This window comes from Pseudophryne corroboree, chromosome 6 (genome assembly GCF_028390025.1).
Source record: "Pseudophryne corroboree isolate aPseCor3 chromosome 6, aPseCor3.hap2, whole genome shotgun sequence".
In the NCBI taxonomy this organism is placed as follows: Eukaryota; Metazoa; Chordata; class Amphibia; order Anura; family Myobatrachidae; genus Pseudophryne; species Pseudophryne corroboree.
The window spans coordinates 764,892,871-764,912,100 of NC_086449.1; the positions used below are offsets into that span (position 1 = coordinate 764,892,871).

The 19,230-nt window shown below is 45.1% G+C and overlaps 1 protein-coding gene across 11 annotated transcripts in view; it reads right to left on the bottom strand.

The window, feature by feature from the left end:
* LOC134933410 (protocadherin gamma-C5-like) overlaps positions 1–19,230 on the bottom strand; it is a 688,451-nt gene that overhangs the window by 377,974 nt on the left and 291,247 nt on the right. Inside the window, exon 1 of one of the 11 annotated variants that reach the window (XM_063928600.1) lies at positions 7,631–10,153. The exons of the other annotated variants lie outside the window; for them this stretch is intronic. Within the exon in view, the coding sequence (XP_063784670.1) occupies positions 7,631–10,045 (2,415 nt within the window). The 5' untranslated portion in view covers positions 10,046–10,153. Of the gene's footprint in view, positions 1–7,630; positions 10,154–19,230 lie in introns of those variants that run through there. 11 annotated transcript variants of the gene reach the window in all.

Consider the following 19,230-nt stretch of genomic DNA (forward strand, 5'->3'; position numbering starts at 1 on the left):
TTATGCATGCACTAGCAGTATTTGCTATATATTTATAAAGGGGTCTCTCTTATGGTTAGTAAAGTCTTTGTAGGGACTTGCCATACTCCATCTGCTGTCTTTGCACATCCCTTAAGCATGGGACCCTCCCACTGCATTCCAATGGTGGACCCGTCATGCCCCAGTCTGACACTGAATAAAATTATAGTACGCAACTGTGGGAAGTGTACCTGAAGTCACAGCAGCATATATGTTTGTAATACAGTAATACAATAATATTTAAATCAGATAAAGGTAAAGCAGAGATTATGTGTATGGTGAAAAGTGCAACATGCCCTTGAATGATTGCTTGCAAAAAAATGCATAGAGATGTAGCCATGCACACTGAGGCTACATCTGCCATGGACGGGCTACGTAATTAGCTATCCCATTCACTGCGAATGGTGCACGTGTGTATCTAAGGCTTGCGCGTCTTAAGGCCGTGCACACTAGACGAGAAAGTTAAAGATCTCTCTAAGAAGGGCCAATCTGAGTGAGAGCTTTTACAATCTCATCTAGTGTGTACACTCAATGTCGTTAACGATGCGTGCTCCCGCGCATTGTTAACGACCCCCCCCCCTTGCCTGAACATGTACAGATGAGGAAGGTCCTCATTAACGACAGCCATGCTGCAGATGCAGCATGGGCGTCGCTCCCCCCACCGCCCGCCTGCCGTCACTCCCATCCCCTCTGGCATCGGCATGTGTGTATGCACTTGCTGATGCCAGCACCCCGCCGGGTCCCCGCCACCACCAATATTGGCGTCAGCGGGGATCACATAGTGTGAATGGGTCTTTAGACATGCATGCGGTCACTATGCCGAGATGTAGCCACAATGAGCGTGGCTATATCTGTACATTCTGAACTATTAAGGTTATCTATCAAGAGATCTTTCAATGGTCAGCACAGATTCTGCATTTAAACCTCACACACTATCTGCAATCTCTATGTACTGTACAATATCAAAGAAAAGTACTTATTAAAAAAAGTGGGCTTGGCCTATTACATGTAAAAATACAGGATGCTCTGCAAATATGTATTACTGAAGACATAAAATAAGCAATTAATACCCTTTTCAGACAGAAAACCCATCAACTACCCAGCATTCAGTGCCGGGTCGTGTTGCCGGGCTCTGTCTGACCCCCCCCCCCCCCCCCTTTCACACAAAGAAGCAAATTACTGGGTCAAGAATTTTGACCCGGAAATTTGCGGATCAACATGGGTATTTTGTCTGTGTGAAAGGGTCTAGTAAATTCCAGGTTTGAAGTCACAGAAATTTCAACCCGGGTTGACCCTTTCACGCATTAAAAGGACCCGTGTTTTTGTGAAATTACCGGGTAGAACTACTTCACCTAGTAATTTAAATTTCTGTGTGAAAGGGGTATAAACAAGGTAATAACTATGTACCAAGTTTTTGTTTAAAAAAAAAAAAGGATAATACACATTCAAAAAATCTAGTGGGTATGTTATAGGTTCAGAGTTTTCAAAAGCAGTGTAATTTTGGCAATCTGTGCTGCAAGTGGCAATAGTTTCATAAGTATTACTGCTCTAAGGGCCTGATCCTGACTTGGAAGTAAAGCAAAAAAAAAAAAAAAACAAGTAATTTTGTATCTGGAACAAGCCATGTTGCAATGCAGTGTGAGCAAATACAGTACATTTATATTTATATTTTTGTGTGCAGAGTAAATACTGGATTCTTTTGCATGTACTGTATCCCACAAATGTTAGACAGTTTTTTTACACTGCAATTTAGATGCACCCCACCCAAATCTAAATCTCTCTGTGACATCTGCCCCACCTGCAGTGCACCATGTTTTTTTCCCCAGGTTACTTGCTTTATTTTTGCTTTACTTCCAAATTAGAATCAGGCCCTAAATCTGCAGTTGAGATTGTCAGAATTGTGCTTCTTCTGAAAGCTCTGACTCTAGCACATAACCCCTCAGGGCTAAATTGAAGAAATATATGTATACAATGGTATAATTGAAGATACTCCAGATCACACACACACATATTTAAAATAAGAACTTACATAAGGAGGGACTTAAATTTGCCATGGTAACTAACCACATGATAATTGAACCCCTGGGGCTACCCAATTAGCCAAGAAGTGCAACCCTCAGTCTGCACTTATCACGTATATCTGTTTGGGTCTGAGTAGACCCGAAAAGAAATATGCAATAAATTACCTGTTTTCAGGTCTGTGACACGTGTTAACATCGGGAACTTATCCTGAATCCTACAGTATGTGTTACCTCCCGAAAACAGATCACTTTTCAGGAGAAAAAACGGGGGTTAATTCGAATTGCCTGAAGCTAACCATCGGGCAAAAATCATGATAAAACCCCATTTTTTTCTCCTAAATATCCCCCATAATATTACAATGTTGTAATGTTGGTTTAATTATAGATAGTGATGTGCACCGGAAATTTTTCGGGTTTTGTGTTTTGGTTTTGGATTCGGTTCCGCGGCCGTGTTTTGGATTCGGACGCGTTTTGGCAAAACCTCCCTGAAATTTTTTTGTCGGATTCGGGTGTGTTTTGGATTCGGGAGTTTTTTTACAAAAAACCCTCAAAAACAGCTTAAATCATAGAATTTGGGGGTCATTTTGATCCCATAGTATTATTAACCTCAATAACCATAATTTCCACTCATTTTCAGTCTATTCTGAACACCTCACACCTCACAATATTATTTTTAGTCCTAAAATTTGCACCGAGGTCGCTGGATGGCTAAGCTAAGCGACACAAGTGGCCGACACAAACACCTGGCCCATCTAGGAGTGGCACTGCAGTGTCAGGCAGGATGGCACTTCAAAAAAATTGTCCCCAAACAGCACATGATGCAAAGAAAAAAAGAGGCGCACCAAGGTCGCTGTGTGACTAAGCTAAGCGACACAAGTGGGCGACACAAACACCTGGCCCATCTAGGAGTGGCACTGCAGTGTCAGGCAGGATGGCACTTCAAAAAAATTGTCCCCAAACAGCACATGATGCAAAGAAAAAAAGAGGCGCACCAAGGTCGCTGTGTGACTAAGCTAAGCGACTCAAGTGGCCGACACAAACACCTGGCCCATCTAGGAGTGGCACTGCAGTGTCAGGCAGGATGGCACTTCAAAAAAATTGTCCCCAAACAGCACATGATGCAAAGAAAAAAAGAGGCGCACAAAGGTCGCTGTGTGACTAAGCTAAGCGACACAAGTGGCCGACACAAACACCTGGCCCATCTAGGAGTGGCACTGCAGGGTCAGACAGGCTGGCACTTCAAAAAAATTGTCCCCAAACAGCACATGATGCAAAGAAAAAAAGAGGTGCACCAAGGTCGCTGTGTGACTAAGCTAAGCAACCCAAGTGGCCGACACAAACACCTGGCCCATCTAGGAGTGGCACTGCAGTTTTCTAGCGAGAGGATGAGTGCTTCCATCCTCATGTAAATCTGAACCACTAGCCATGAACATAGGCCAGGGCCTCAGCCGTTCCTTGCCACTCCGTGTCGTAAATGGCATATTGGCAAGTTTACGCTTCTCATCAGACGCTTTCAATTTTGATTTTTGGGTCATTTTACTGAACTTTTGTTTTTTGGATTTTACATGCTCTCTACTATGACATTGGGCATCGGCCTTGGCAGATGACGTTGATGGCATTTCATCGTCTCGGCCATGACTAGTGGCAGCAGCTTCAGCACGAGGTGGAAGTGGATCTTGATCTTTCCCTATTTTAACCTCCACATTTTTGTTCTCCATTTTTTAATGTGTGGAATTATATGCCAGTATCAATAGCAATGGCCTACTACTATATATACTGTGCACAACTGAAATGCACCACAGGTATGGATGGATAGTATACTTGACGACACAGAGGTAGGTAGAGCAGTAGCCTTCCGTACCGTACTGCTATATATACTGGTGGTCACTGTCAGCAAAACTCTGCACTGTACTCCTCCTATATAATACCGCTGCTCCCCAGTCCCCAAAATTAAGCAGTGTGAGCACAGATATATGCCGCACACTGAGCACAGATATGGAGTGTTTTTCAGGCAGACAACGTATACTGGTGGTCACTGGTCAGCAAAACTCTGCACTGTACTCCTCCTATATAATATACTGGCGGTCCCCAGTGCCCACAATAAAGCAGTGTGAGCACAGATATATGCAGCACACTCATAGGTGTGTGCAGGGGGGGTGCCTGGTGCGCACAGGCACCCCCTAATCTCCGGCACCCCGATCTCATATGCCTGATGCAGCGATTGCCAAGCAGGCTGATTACTGTCCCCTCTGCGCTGCACCCTGTCAGGACTGCATTACTGACCAGATGCCTGGGTTAATCAAGGGTGACACTGACACCGGCTTTCAAATTTCCGGCTCCACTTCCATGTACTAAAACAGCGTGATGTGAGGTGATGATGTCATGCTGCTCGCACGCCCACCCGTCACACGAAAAGAGAGGGGGAGCCGGACCAGGCTGAGGAGGAGCAGTGTAATTGCAGTAAGTGCCATCAGGGGTGTTTGTTTGGTGCACACCACAACATCTGACAATGTATCTGCATTATTAGGATTGGTACAAGGGTGGATATTTATATTGTGTTGACCGTTAATAGATGGTGCTAGACATACCCAAAAGGCGGTGCTATGCACACCCTAATAAAATGTGCTGCGCACGCTTATGAGCACACTGAGCACAGATATGGAGTGTTTTTCAGGCAGACAACGTATACTGGTGGTCACTGGTCAGCAAAACTCTGCACTGTACTCCTCCTATATAATATACTGGTGGTCCCCAGTGCCCACAAATAAGCAGTGTGAGCACAGATATATACAGCACACTGAGCACAGATATGGAGTGTTTTTCAGGCAGACAACGTATACTGGTGGTCACTGGTCAGCAAAACTCTGCACTGTACTCCTTCTATATAATACAGCTGCTCCCCAGTCCCCACAATTAAGCAATAAGCACAAATATTATTAATAAACGGAGAGGACGCCAGCCACGTCCTCTCCCTAACATTTCCAATGCACGAGTGAAAATGGCGTCGACGCGCGGCTCCTTATATAGAATCCGAATCTCGTGAGAATTTGACAGCGGGATGATGACGTTCGGGCGCGCTCGGATTAACCGAGCCATATGCGAGAATCCGAGTATGCCTCCGACCCGTGTAAAATGGGTGAAGTTCGGGGGGGTTCGGTTTCCGAGGAACCGAACCCGCTCATCACTAATTATAGATCATATTATAAAAAGTGTTTTTAGTTGTAACAATACTTTAGCCGGGTTGGGTATGATATGTTGACACTGACAGTTATAATGTCGACATTCATCATGTTGACATTTATCAAAGTAGACAGTGATTACATGTTGACATGTTACAATGTCGACATATTGACCCTGGTGGGCCAGTGGTAACTTAACTTCTCCCAGCAGCTGCAGCAATATATTCTAGTTTCCAGCGGTCACGTGACCATCACTTCCAGAATAGATTTAGGATGCTGTAGCAGTCCAGTAAGAATTTCTACTCTATCCTTAATCCCTACCCTTAGCTTTAACCGTCCTCACCCCCGCAGCCTAAACTTAACTTACCCCAGCAGCCTAACCCTTCTGCCTGGAGCTTAACCCTAATATCATCATTCTGACAATGTTGACATTTCACCTGTCGACATTCTGACAATGTCAACATGTTGACCTTTAGTAATTTGAACAATGGCAACATTGCAGTGTCAACATTATGAGTGTTGCCATTGTTATTTTTGACTTTTTGACTACATCCCCTATAACCTCAGCAACAGGGCTGTTTCAAGACAATTTGGCTCCCAGTGCGAGATTTAAAAATGCACCCCTCCCCCTTTGGCATAAAAAATGTCCCCCACCCCAGATATAAAAAACAAAAATTTGCACGTGCCTGTGGTGCGCACGCTCCAGGTGAGGGGGCATGGCCTCACTAAAGTGGATGTGGTCTCACTAAAATGGGCATGTCCTCACAGGAAAAGACTACTTTATACCCCCGTTTTTGACCTTGCACCAACAGACCTCGGCCACCACAGGAAAAAAAAATCCACCATATTAAGCCCACAGTAATGCCCCACGCACCATATTATACCCCTGCACCATTGTGTGCCACACACCACAATGCCTGTCATACATTATGCCCTACAGTAAAGCTTCTAATTACTTTTAAATTATATGCTGGTTGCCAGGGGTTTCACGCGCTGGTTGTCATGCTCGTTGCCAGGGGTCTCATGGGCTGGGTGTCTTGCTCATTGCCAGGGGATTCATGCTCTGGGATCCATGCTCATTGCCAGGGGTTTCATGCTCTGGGATCCATGCTCGTTGCCAGGGGTTTCATGCTCTGGGATGGGTGTCATGCTCACTGCCAGGGGTAATACTCATTGGGTGTTTAATGCTAGTTGCTAGGGGTGTGTAATGCTAGTTGCCAGGGGTGTGTGTAATGCTAGTTGCCAGGGGTAATGCTAGTTGCAAGGGGTGTGTAATGCTAGTTGCCAGGGGTAATGTTAGTTGCCAGGGGTGTGTAATGCTAGTTGCCAGGGGTAATGCTCATTGCTGGAGGTGTGTTATGCTAGTTGCCAGGGGTAATGCTAGTTGGCAGGGGTGTGTAATGCTATTTGCTAGGGGTAATGCCAGCCTGCCAGTGCCCGCCCGCTAGCTACAGATGGAACCACGCTAGTTGTGGCTCTGTCTGTGCCTGGGTACACCCACCCAGGTGTGCCTAATGAGTACAGCATCTTCATCCGGGCGGGCACACGTGCCCGTGATGGAGACGCGCCCTATTCCCTAGAATTGGTGAGCATCTCCATCCAGGGCACACGCGTGTCCATGACGGAGACGCTGATGGAGACGCGCCCCATTCTAGTGAATGGGAGAGCATCTCCCTGCACTCCCGGTGGGGCTAGGTGGACAGATCGCCTAATCATGCCGGGAGTGCACGACTGCGATGGAGCCACCTCAGAATGTGTGGATTCATCTGTAACTAGCTAACTCCAGTATTGCCAGGTCCCGCCCACCTGTTCCCCTGCCCGCTCGCATCTTCCAATCCCCTCTCCTCCTTTTCCCTGTCATACTGTAATACTCCACTGTGGGGGCGGAGTTTCGCAAAATCACATGTTGCATCGTGATGTCACGAGGGGGGGAGCAGAGTCCAGTCTGGGGAAAAGCACAGCGGCAGGCACCTGTGCAGTTGCACAACTTGCCCGCCACTAGAGACACCAATTAAAGCACTTTATTACTATACACTGTATATTTAAAGTACTTTAAAACTGTTGACTACATTTCAGGAATGTGCTACTCAAACTAATAAAGGAATTATAGCAATAGCAATAGTACGTATCATAAACACTCAAATATTTAGTTTGCTGTTTAAAAATTTTTTTGGGAGGGGCCATTTGTATTTGTCCCTGGACACAATGGTCAACATTACAACATCAAAAGAAGAAGGTAAAAGCAGGTCAAGTATTGTGGAATAATTCTTACATTACTATATACTGCACAGATAGCTAACATTTCAAGTTTTATAAAAATGATTAATTTTTTTATTCTTATTTATGGACCCCAGATGTCCACTAGATGACAAAAACAGATTTTAAATTGAAAATTTTATAATGATCTCTTACCTGTGGCTCAATAGGTTTTGGAAATCTGTCCGTTGGTTGATTGTTTGTTACTGTTGAATCAACATGGTCAATTGGATTGCCTGTAGGAACAGTCTCTAATGGTTTCAGATAAGCTAGTTCATTCTGTTTTGAGTCGAGGGTCACACACACATCATAGGAGAATGGAAAGGGTAAGCTTCCATCACTGATCTCAGAAGGACATCCCAGGGTGAACTGAGGATACACATTTCTACTTAGCGCTCCAAAAGAAGTTGAACTACTTGATTTTCGGTACTTAGAAACCACTATAACAATTACTGCTATAATGAATAACAGAGAAATTAGAGTTATAGAAATGACCAAGTAGAATGTTATATTAGATGGAGAATTTGAACTGCTGGGCTGGTGTCTTATTTCTGGAACAACTTGTTGAAAGTTTTCTGCTACAACCAAGCTTAAGGTCACTGTAGATGACAAGGATGGAACCCCATTGTCCTTTACCAATACCACAATCTTTTGCCTCAAAGAATCCTTGTCTTCAATGTCTCGTTCAATCCTTATTTCACCAGTGTGTTGACCAATAGTAAACAAAGATGGACCAGTAACTTGCAGCAAGTGGTAGGAGAGCCAGGCATTGTGCCCAGAGTCAGCATCCACTGCAATCACTTTGGATATTAGATAACCTTTCTCAGCAGAGTTAGGAATAAACTCGAATAATGCTGATCCCTCAGTGTCTGGGGATGGGTAGAGAATCTTAGGAGCATTATCGTTCTTATCAATGATACATATTCTTACTGTGACATTACTGCTCAGAGGAGGAGATCCGCTGTCTTTAGCCATCACCTGGAACTGAAATTCCCGCAGCTGTTCATAGTCAAATGATCTCTGAGCATAAATCACCCCAGTCAATGAGTTCATAGAGACATATGATGATACTGGGATACCATCTATTTTATTACTGATAATAGAGTAACTAATTTTAGCATTGTCATTAGTATCATAATCAGATGCATGGATACCATGTATGGAGGTCCCTTGCGGATTATTTTCTTGAACATAAACAATAATACTAATTTTATCAAAAACAGGTGGATTGTCATTCACATCTGAAATAGTGAGTTGAATGGTTTTGTTGGTGGATAGTTGAGGAGATCCACTATCCATAGCTGTAATTGTTATATTATAGTGAGATTTACTCTCTCTATCAATATCTGCTGTGGTTTCCAGCTTATAGTAATTGGAGGAAGAAGATACTAATTGGAAGGGTAAAGTTTCTAAAATTTCACAAGTTACCTCACCGTTCACTCCACTGTCTGAGTCATGAACATTAATTAGGGCTATAATTGTAGTCATTGGAGAATTCTCTGGAATTGTATCTGATAGAGAAGTGATAGTTATTTGAGGAGGATTGTCATTCATATCTGTTACATTTATTAAGATCTTGCAATGAGAAGAAAGGTTACCTCCATCTGTGGCTTTCACAGCTAATTCATATCTTTCTGCAAGCTCATAGTCGATATCTCCAGTTACATTAATATGTCCACTTACTGGATCAACACTAAAGAGTGAATGTATAGTCCCAGGAATATCACAAAGTGAATAACTTATTTGAGCATTTGAACCTTCATCTTCATCCACAGCATTCAGCTGGAGAACCAAAAATCCAATAGGTGCATTTTCATTCAAACTAATTTCATATACATCTTTAGTAAATGTTGGAAAGTTGTCATTGACATCAAGCACTATGACCTTTATAAAGGCAGTACCAGATTTAGGAGGTTGTCCTCCATCCAAAGCCGTTAGAACCAATTGATAAATACTTTGCTTTTCTCTGTCCAGTGGTTTTTGCAAAATAAGCTCTGGAGATTTGATTCCATCTTTTGTAATTTTCATTCCCAATTCAAAGTCCTCATTGTCATCAATCATATAGTCCTGTACAGAGTTGACACCTACATCAGGATCTTGTGCATGTCCCAAAGTCAGACGTACTCCAGGTAAAGCAGACTCACTAATCGTTATGTCAAAAATACTCTTGGAAAAACTTGGTGGATTATCATTTACATCCTGAATTTCCACTTTGATTGTGTACAAATGCAATGGGTTTTCAATCACAGCTTCAAAGCTCATTAGACAATTCTGTTTTATTCCGCACAATACCTCTCTGTCTATTCTTTCTGCAACATACAAGTCCCCATTTTCTAAATTAGCATTGAAATATTGTATTTTGCCTCGTGAGACAATATGAAATTTTCTGAATAATAATTCCTTTGTTTTCAATCCCAGATCTATTGCTATGTTTCCTATTGCAGTCCCTTGCTTTAATTCCTCTGGTATGGAGTAGTAAAGCTGAGCAGAAACATGATGGAATGTTAAGAAAAAGAGAAGACATAGTACCTGCCATTGCATTGCCTTTTTTCCTCCAGAAATCAGCTTCATTTCTATTGTTAGCTAATGTGCTATTAGAATCCTGCTTCTTTTGATCCAAAGTGATAAAATGAAATATGCAATTCCAAATGTTTCCTTTCAGCAGAATAATCCAAGTTGCAGGTACATGAGTAAAAATCCTTTATTATGTCTTGTTCTGCAAATTTGTGCTGTGCACTATTGTAAATTCAGGAATTCTAAATACTGAGATACAATAACACAGTTCAATAGCGGCGCCTAGTGTCTAAATTAGGAATTGCTACACCACTGTAACTGCAGCTCAATAATATTGCTACTTATAAATATATAAATAATATAATAAACTACCTCAACATCAATTTTAAAACTTTCTGAAATTACTGAGAATATTATTAAAATTCTATTTATGCATTTATTTTAGATTTACTTTGTTTCAAGATATCAGAACAGTGATTATACTGTATATGTGAATATGAGATAAACTAGCCATCTATTTCACAATGGATAAATCAGATGATCAAAATCCCAACAGAACAATGCACATTGGATTCTGTATTAGTTATATGTCATTTATTGTTTATCCAACATATATTGAATCAGAAAATGGGCAATTTCACCATATCAAAGAAACATAATTGTAATCCAGTATGATCTTTGCTTTGATATACTTAATAAATATAAGCTATGCATCATTAGCTGTAGCCCCACTGTTATTTCAGATCTCTACTTTAATATCTAGAATGCTGCATATGTTAACAATTGCTAAATATAATTAGCAAATGAAATTCCCCAAGTATTTTCCTAAATATGATTGCTTTCACATACCGTATATTTGCTAATGGGTGGGAGCATGCACTAGCAGTATTTGCTATATATTTATAAAGGGGACTCTCTTATGGTTAGTAAAGTCTTTGTAGTGACTTGCCATACTCCATCTGCTGTCTTTGCACATCCCTTAAGTATGGGACCCTACAACTGCATTCCACCGGTGCCCCAGTCTGACACTGAATATAATATATTTAAATCAGATAAAGATAAAGCAGAGTTTATGCGTATGGTGAAAAGTGCAACATGCCCTAGAATGATTGCTTGCAAAAAATGCATAGAGATGTAGCCATGCACATTGTGGCTACATCTGCCATGGACGGGCTACGTAATTGGCTACTCCATTCACTGCGAATGGTGCACGTGTGTATCTAAGGCTTGCGCGTCTTAAGGCCATGCACACTAGACGAGAAAGTAAAAGATCTCTCTCAGAAGGGCCAATCTGAGTGAGAGCTTTTACAATCTCATCTAGTGTGTACACTCAATGTCGTTAACGATGCGTGCTCCCGCGCATCGTTAACAACCCCCTCCCTTGTCTGAACATGCACAGATGAGGGAGGTCCTCATTAATGACAGCCATGCTGCATCATTCCCCCGCCGCTTTCCCCCCATCACTCCCTCCCCTCTGGCATCGGCAAGTGTGTATGCACCAATATCGGTGTCGGTGGGGATCCCATAGTGTGAATGGGTCTTTAGACATGCATGCGGTCACTATGCCGAGATGTAGCCACAATGAGCGTGGCTATATATGTACATTCTGAACTATTAAGGTAATCTATAAAGAGATCTTTCATAGGTCAGCACTTAAACATTACCCACTATCTGCAATCTGTATGTACTGTATAATATCAAAGAAAAGTACTTATTAAAAAAAAATGTGGGCTTGTCCTATTACATGTAAAAATACACAATGTTCCGCAAATATGTATTACTCAAGAGAGAAAATAAGCAATTAATACCCTTTTAAGACAGAAAACCCACCAACTACCCAGCATTCAATGCCGGGTCATGTTGCCAGGCTCTGCTTGACCCCCCCCCCCCCCCCTTTCACACAGAGAAGCAAATTACAGGGTCAAGAATTTTGACCCGCTAATTTGCGGATAAACACAGGTATTTTGTCTGTGTGAAAGGATCAACCTGGGTCGAAATTCCTGTGTCTCCAACCCTGGTAAATTCCAGGGTCGAAGTCCCAGGAATTTCAACCCGGGTTGACCCTTTCCCGCAGTAAAAGGACCCGTGTGTTTTGTGAAATTACCGGGTAGAACTGCTTCACCCGGTAATTTCAATTTCTGTGTGAAAGGGGTATAAACAAGCTAATAACTATGGGGGTAATTCCAAGTTGATCGCAGCAGGAAATGTTTTAGCAGTTGAGCAAAACCATGTGCATTGCAGGGGAGGCAGATATAACATGTGCAGAGAGAGATAGATTTGGGTGTGGTGAGTTCAATCTGCAATCTAAATTGCAGTGTAAAAATAAAGCAGCCAGTATTTACTCTTCACAGAAACAAAATAACCCACCCAAATCTAACTCTCTCTGCAAATGTTATATCTGCCTCCCCTGCAGTGTACATGGTTTTGCCCAACTGCTAACAAAATTCCTGCTGCGATCAACTTGGAATTACCCCCTATGTACCAAGTTTTTTTTGGGAAAAAAAGGATAATATACATAATCGTAAAATCTAGTGGGTATGTTATAGGGTCAGAGTTTTCAAAAGCAGTGTGATTTTGCCAATCTGTGCTGCAAGTGACAATAGTTTTAAAAGCAAAATGAGCTTGGTTTTGGCATTACTGCTCTAAGGGCCTGATTCCAAAAAAAAAAAGTAATTTTGTATCTGAAACAAACCATGTTGCAATGCAGGGTGAGCAAATACATTTATATTTTTCTGTGCATGGCAAATACTGGCTGCTTTTGCATGTACTGTATCCCACAAATATTAGAATTTTTTGTACCCTGAAATTTAGATTTCAGTTTATATGCACCCCATCCAGTGGCGTAACTACTGCCCCCGCAGTCCTCGCGGTGGCTTGGGGGCGAGGGGCTGCGGGGGCGCCACTGATTTAGAACAGATTGACATGCGGACGAGCGTCCGCATGTCAATCTGCGATCTCCTCTCCCTCCCTGCGGTGCCTGCTCCCCCGGCCCCCCCCCTATGTGTTGGAGGGACACGAGCGCATCGCGCGTCTCTCCTGTGTCCCTCCTGGCTCTCCCCCGGCCGGTCTAAGGAAGCAAGTGCCGTTCGTGAGCTCTGATTGGCTCACGAACGGCACTTCCTTTATTAGACCAGCCGGGGGAGAGCCAGGAGGGACACAGGAGAGACGCGCGATGCACTCGTGTCCCTCCAACACATAGGGGGGGGCCGGGGGAGCAGGCACTGGGGCATATACCCGGCACTGGGGACATATACCTGGCACTGGGGGGGCAGATCTGGCACTGGGGACACATACCTGGCACTGGGGGGGCATATACCCGGCACTGAGGGCATGTACCTGGCACTGGGGGCATATACCTGGCACTGGGGGGGCATATACCCGGCACTGGGGGCATGTACCTGGCACTGGGGGCATATACCCTGTACTGGGGGGGCATATACCTGGCACTGGGGGGGGCATATACCCGGCACTGGAGGCATATACCTGGCACTGGGGGGGAAGCAGGCACTGGGGGGGAATATCTGGCACTGGGGGCATGTACCTGGCACTGCGGGCATATACCCGGCACTGGGGGGGCATATACCCGGCACTGGGGGCATATACCTGGCACTGGGGGGGCATATACCCGGCACTGGGGGCATATACCTGGCACTGGGGGGGAAGCAGGCACTGGGGGGGGATATCAGGCACTGGGGGCATATAACTGGCACTGGGGGGGCGTGTACCTGGCACTGGGGGCATATACATGGCACTGGGGGCATATACCTGGCACTGGGTGGGAATATCTGGCACTGTGGGAGAATATCTGGCACTGGGGGGCATATACCTGGCACTGGGGGCATATACCTGGCACTGGGGGGGCATATACCTGGCACTGGGGGAATATACCTGGCACTGGGGGGGCATATACCCGGCACTGGGGGCATATACCCGGGACTGGGGGGGCATATACCTGGCACTGGGGGGGGGAAGCAGGCACTGTGGGGGAATATCTGGCACTGGGTGCATATACCTGGCACTGTGGGGGAATATCTGGCACTGGGTGCATATACCTGGCACTGTGGGGGAATATCTGGCACTGGGAGCATATGTGGCACTGGGAGCACGGCCCTAGCAACAAGCACTACCCCCTAGCAACGAGCATGACACCCAGTGCATGAAACCCCTGGCAACGAGCATGACATCCTGGCACCGTGCATGGAACCAAGAGCATGAAACCCCTGGCAACGAGCAGGTAATTTAAAAGTAATTGGAAGCCTTACTGTAGAACTTAATGTGTAATGGGCATTACGGTGTGTGGCATAATGTATCACGGACATTGCAGTGTGTGTCATAATGTATCTGGCATTACGGTGTGTTGTATACTATGTCACGGGCATTGTGGTATGTGGTATAATGTCTCAGGATCATTGTGGTGTGTGTCATACTGTGTCACAGACATTGTATGTGCTATAATGTATCAGGGGCATTGCAGTGTGTAGCATAATGTATAACGGGCATTGCGATTCCTGTCATAATGTGTCGGGGGCATTACGGTGTGTGGCATAATGTGTCGGGGGCATTACGGTGTGTGGCATAATGTGTCGGGGGCATTACGGTGTGTGGCATAATGTGTAGGGGGCATTACGGTGTGTGCATATTGTGTCATGTGCATTATTGTCAGTGATCGCAAAAACGCGCTATGGCGCGTATTTTACCCAGAAACAGCCGCCCGGGACTCACATTTAGAAGATGAGCGGGTCCCACAGGACGCGCTCATCTGAATATGTGTTTGCATGTGTTAAGCCTGTCAGCGGAATGCAGGAGGTGACTGGCTGTTTCCTCGGCCAATCACCTCCTGTAGTCTCCATCCAATCACAGCCTGCAGCATCTTCCGCTTTGAATCCTGCTCCCCGCCAGCACATGAATCTGTGCTGCAGGGCTGACAGACTGGCCCCGCTCATCCGGCTCCACTGCCGCTCTGCCGCCAGCACCCTCCTCTGCGACTGGGAGTACAGCTCCGGATCTGCCCGCCGCCACCCCCCTACCCGGGACCCGCTCAACGCCCCACCGAGACCCGACAACTACCTTCCAGCAGGAGCCGGCCGGGCTGCACAGCTCCCGCTGTAGGTAAGCAGTAGACAGTGCTGCATCGCCCACCTTCACCTGGAGTAGCTGGTGCAGATGCGGGATGTCCGGGGGCTGCAAGCTCCGTGTGTGCAATGTGAGGCCGCTCAGAGTGTCAGGGCCTCACTGACACCATTTTTCTGACAGCACAGTGCAGTGAGTGCACTGGCACAAGTAGCCAGCCGGCGCCGCAGCATGAAGGAGCTATCTGTGAAATCGCAAGCAGAGGCTGGCAAGAAGGAGCTCCTCCGATCGCTTCCCCTGACGGGCTGGGCACTGCTAAATATACCAGTAATCAGTACAACTGTGCAGTGACACTGACTTTCCCATTGCACCTGGGGCTCCACTACTTTGACACAGTTGGAACTGATTATCGGTATATTTAGCAGTGGCCAGCCCGTCAGGGGAAGCGATTGGACGAGCTCCTTCTTGCCAGAGAACAGCCTCTGCTTGCGATTTCACATAGAGCTCCTCCAGGCTGCGGCTACTACAGGCGCAGGCTGGCTACTTGTGCCAGTGCACTCACTGCACTGTGCTGTCAGAAAAAATGGTGAGTGTCAGTGAGTTGCTGCTGGGGGCGGAGCCACTTGTGTCAAACGGCCCCTTCGTGCAACTGGAGGTGATAAGTGAGTGGTTACTGCAATGTGCCTCAGTGCTCTACCAGGCGCATTGTGTATAATAACGTGCTCTTCCAGGCGCATTGTGTATAATAACGTGTTCTACCTGGCGCAATGTGTATAATAACGTGTTCTACCTGGCGCAATGTATATGTTAACGTGCTCTACCTGGTGCAATGTGTATGATAACGTGTTCTACCTGGCGCAATGTGTATGATAACGTGTTCTACCTGGCGCAATGTGTATGATAACGTGTTCTACCTGGCGCAATGTGTATGATAACGTGCTCTACCTGGTGCAATGTGTATAATAACGTGCTCTACCAGGCGCAATGTGTATGATAACGTGCTCTACCTAGTGCAATGTGTATAATAACGTGCTCTACCAGGCGCATTGTGTATAATAACGTGTTCTACCTAGTGCAATGTGTATTATAACGTGCTCTACCAGGCGCATTGTGTATAATAACGTGTTCTACCAGGCGCATTGTGTATAATAACGTGCTCTACCAGGCGCATTGTGTATAATAACGTGTTCTACCTGACGCAATGTGTATGATAACTTGCTCTACCTAGCGGCAATGTGTATGATAACTTGCTCTACCTAGCGGCAATGTGTATGATAACATGCTCTACCTGATGCAATGTGTATGATAACGTGCTCTACCTGGTGCAAAGTGTATGACGTGCTGTACCTGGTGCAAAGTGTATGACGTGCTGTACCTGGTGCAAAGTGTATGACGTGCTGTACCTGGAGCAAAGTGTATGACGTGATCTACCTGGATCAGTGTGCATAGGAGGTTCTACCTGGTGCAATGTGTATAAGCGCCACTACTGTGTGGTGTAATGTGAATTGACACTATTATGTGGTCATGCCCCTTCCCTATGAAGCCACGCCCCTAAAATTTTGCGGCGCGCCTACGGCGCGCACTACCTGTTCTTTATGGTCTAAGTGGTCTAACACCAATTCACTTTCTGCCTAAGGGCACCAAAATGTCTAGTTACAGTTCTGGTGCAGGGTGTCCTGCATGCTACACAGCCCAGCAGCATTGTCACCCCATCCCCCCCATCTTGCAACACTTTTGTAGTGTCCAAACAAGATTAAAATTAATAAGAACCTTCATTCCGATGGGACCCAGAAAAAGACCGGTAGGACCCCAATTTTTAAAAGTGAAGGGTCCCTGGGACCCACTTTTTTTTTGGCTCAGCGCGATCACTGATTGTGTGTGGAATAATGTCTAAGGGCCATTGCAGTATGTGGAATAATGTATACTGGGCATTACTATAAGGAGGAAAAATGACAAATAATGTAAGGGGCATGAATCAGGATTATTTTTCTTTCCTGTGGTGGCCAACGTCTGGGCGTGCAGGTTGCAAAACTGGGGTATAAGGTAGTCTTTTCCTGCAATGCCACGCCCTCCACGCAAAGCCATGCCCATTTCGACAAAGCCACACCCCTTTTTGCCAGCGCGCGCCTGCGGCGCGCGCATTTTTCTACCTTTGCTAGTGCCAATTACGGGGTGTATGGGGGGGGGGGGCGCCGAAGGATTTTTTGGCTTGGGGGAGAAAAATTTCTAGTTACGCCACTGACCCCACCCAAATCTAAATCTATCTGCACATGTGACATCTGCCCCATCTGCAGTGCACCATGGTTTCTGCACAGGTTACTTGCTTTATTTTTGCTTTACTTCCAAATTAGAATCAGGCCCTAAATCTGCAGCCCAGATTGTCAGAATTGTGCTGCTTCTGAAAGCTCTGACTCTAGCTCATAACCCCCTCAGGGCTAAATTGAAGAAATATATGTAACACACACACACACACACACACACACACACACACACACACATTTAAAATAAGAATATACATTGGGGGGAATTAAATTTGCCATGGTAATTAACAACATGATAATTGAATCCCTGGGGCTCCCTAATTAGCCAAGAAGTGCAACCCTCAGTCTGCACTTATCACGTATATCTGTTTGGGTCTGAGTAGACCCGAAAAGAAATATGCAATAAATTACCTGTTTTCAGGTCTTTGACACGCGTTAACACATAGGTCCGGGAACTTATCCTGAATCCTATGTGTTACCTCCCGAAAACAGATAATTTTTCAGGAGACAAAAACGGGGGTTAATTTGAATTGCCTGAAGCTAACCATCGGGCAAAAATCATGATAAAAATCCATTTTTTCTCCTAAAAAATTAGTAGGGCTAATTGAATATCCCCCATAATATTACAATGTTGTAATGTTGGTTCTATTATAGATCATATTATAAAAAAGTGTTTTTAGTTGTAACAATACTTTAGCCATGTTGGGTATGATATATTGACATTGACAGTTATAATGTTGACATTCATTATGTTGACATTTATCATGTAGACAGTGATTAAATGTTGACATGTTATAATGTCGGCATATTGTCCCTGGTGGGCCAGTGGTGACTTACTGTAACTTCTCCCAGCAGCTGCAGCAGTATATTCTGGTTTCTAGTGGTCACATGACCATCACTTACAGAATAGACCTAGGATGCTGTAGCAGTCCAGTAAGTTTTTCTACCCTATCCCTAAACCCTACCCTTAGCTTTAACCCTCCTCACATCCGCAATCTAAACCTAACTTCCCCAGCAGCCTAACCCTTCTGCCTGGAGTCTAACCCTAATGTCATCATTCTGACAATGTTGACATTTCACCTGTCGACAGTCTGACAATGACAACATGTTGACCTTTCATCATTTAAACAATGGCATCATTTAAACATTGCGGCTTCAACATTATGAATGTCGCCATTGTTACTGTTGACTTTTTGACTACATCCCCTATAACCTCAGCAACAGGGCTGTTTCTAGACAATTTGGCTCCCAGTGTAAGATTTCAAAATACGCCCCCCCATTGGCATAAAAAATGTGCCCCCCCATAGATATAAAAAACACAAATTTGTGGGCACCACGTTCCCGGTGAGGGGATGTAGCCTCACTAGAGTGGGCATGGTCTTACTAAAATAGGCCTGTCCTTGCATGAAAAGACTACCATATACCCCCATTATTGACCCTGAACCAACAGACCTCAGCCACCACATGGAAAAAAACAAATTCCACCATATTAAGCCTAACAATAATGCCCCTTGCACCATATTATGCCCCCTGCACCATAATATGCCACACACCACAATGCCTGTGATACATTATTGCCAGGGGTAATACTAGTTACCAGGGGTGTGTAATGCTAGTTGCCGGGGGTAATGCTAGTTGCCAGAGGTGTGTAATGCTAGTTGCCAGGGGTAATACTAGTTGCCAGTGGTGTGTAATGCTCGTTGGCATGGGTAATACTCATTGTCAGAGGTGTGTTAAGCTAGTTACCAGGGGCAATGCTAGTTGGCAGGGGTGTGTAATGCTATTTTACAGGGGTAATGCCATCCTGCCAGCGCCCGCCCACTAGCTAGCTACAATAGCTAGCTCCAGTCCCGCCAGCTTCTGCCCACCAGCTCCCCTGCTGCATCCTCCGCTCCCCCTCTCCCCCTTCTC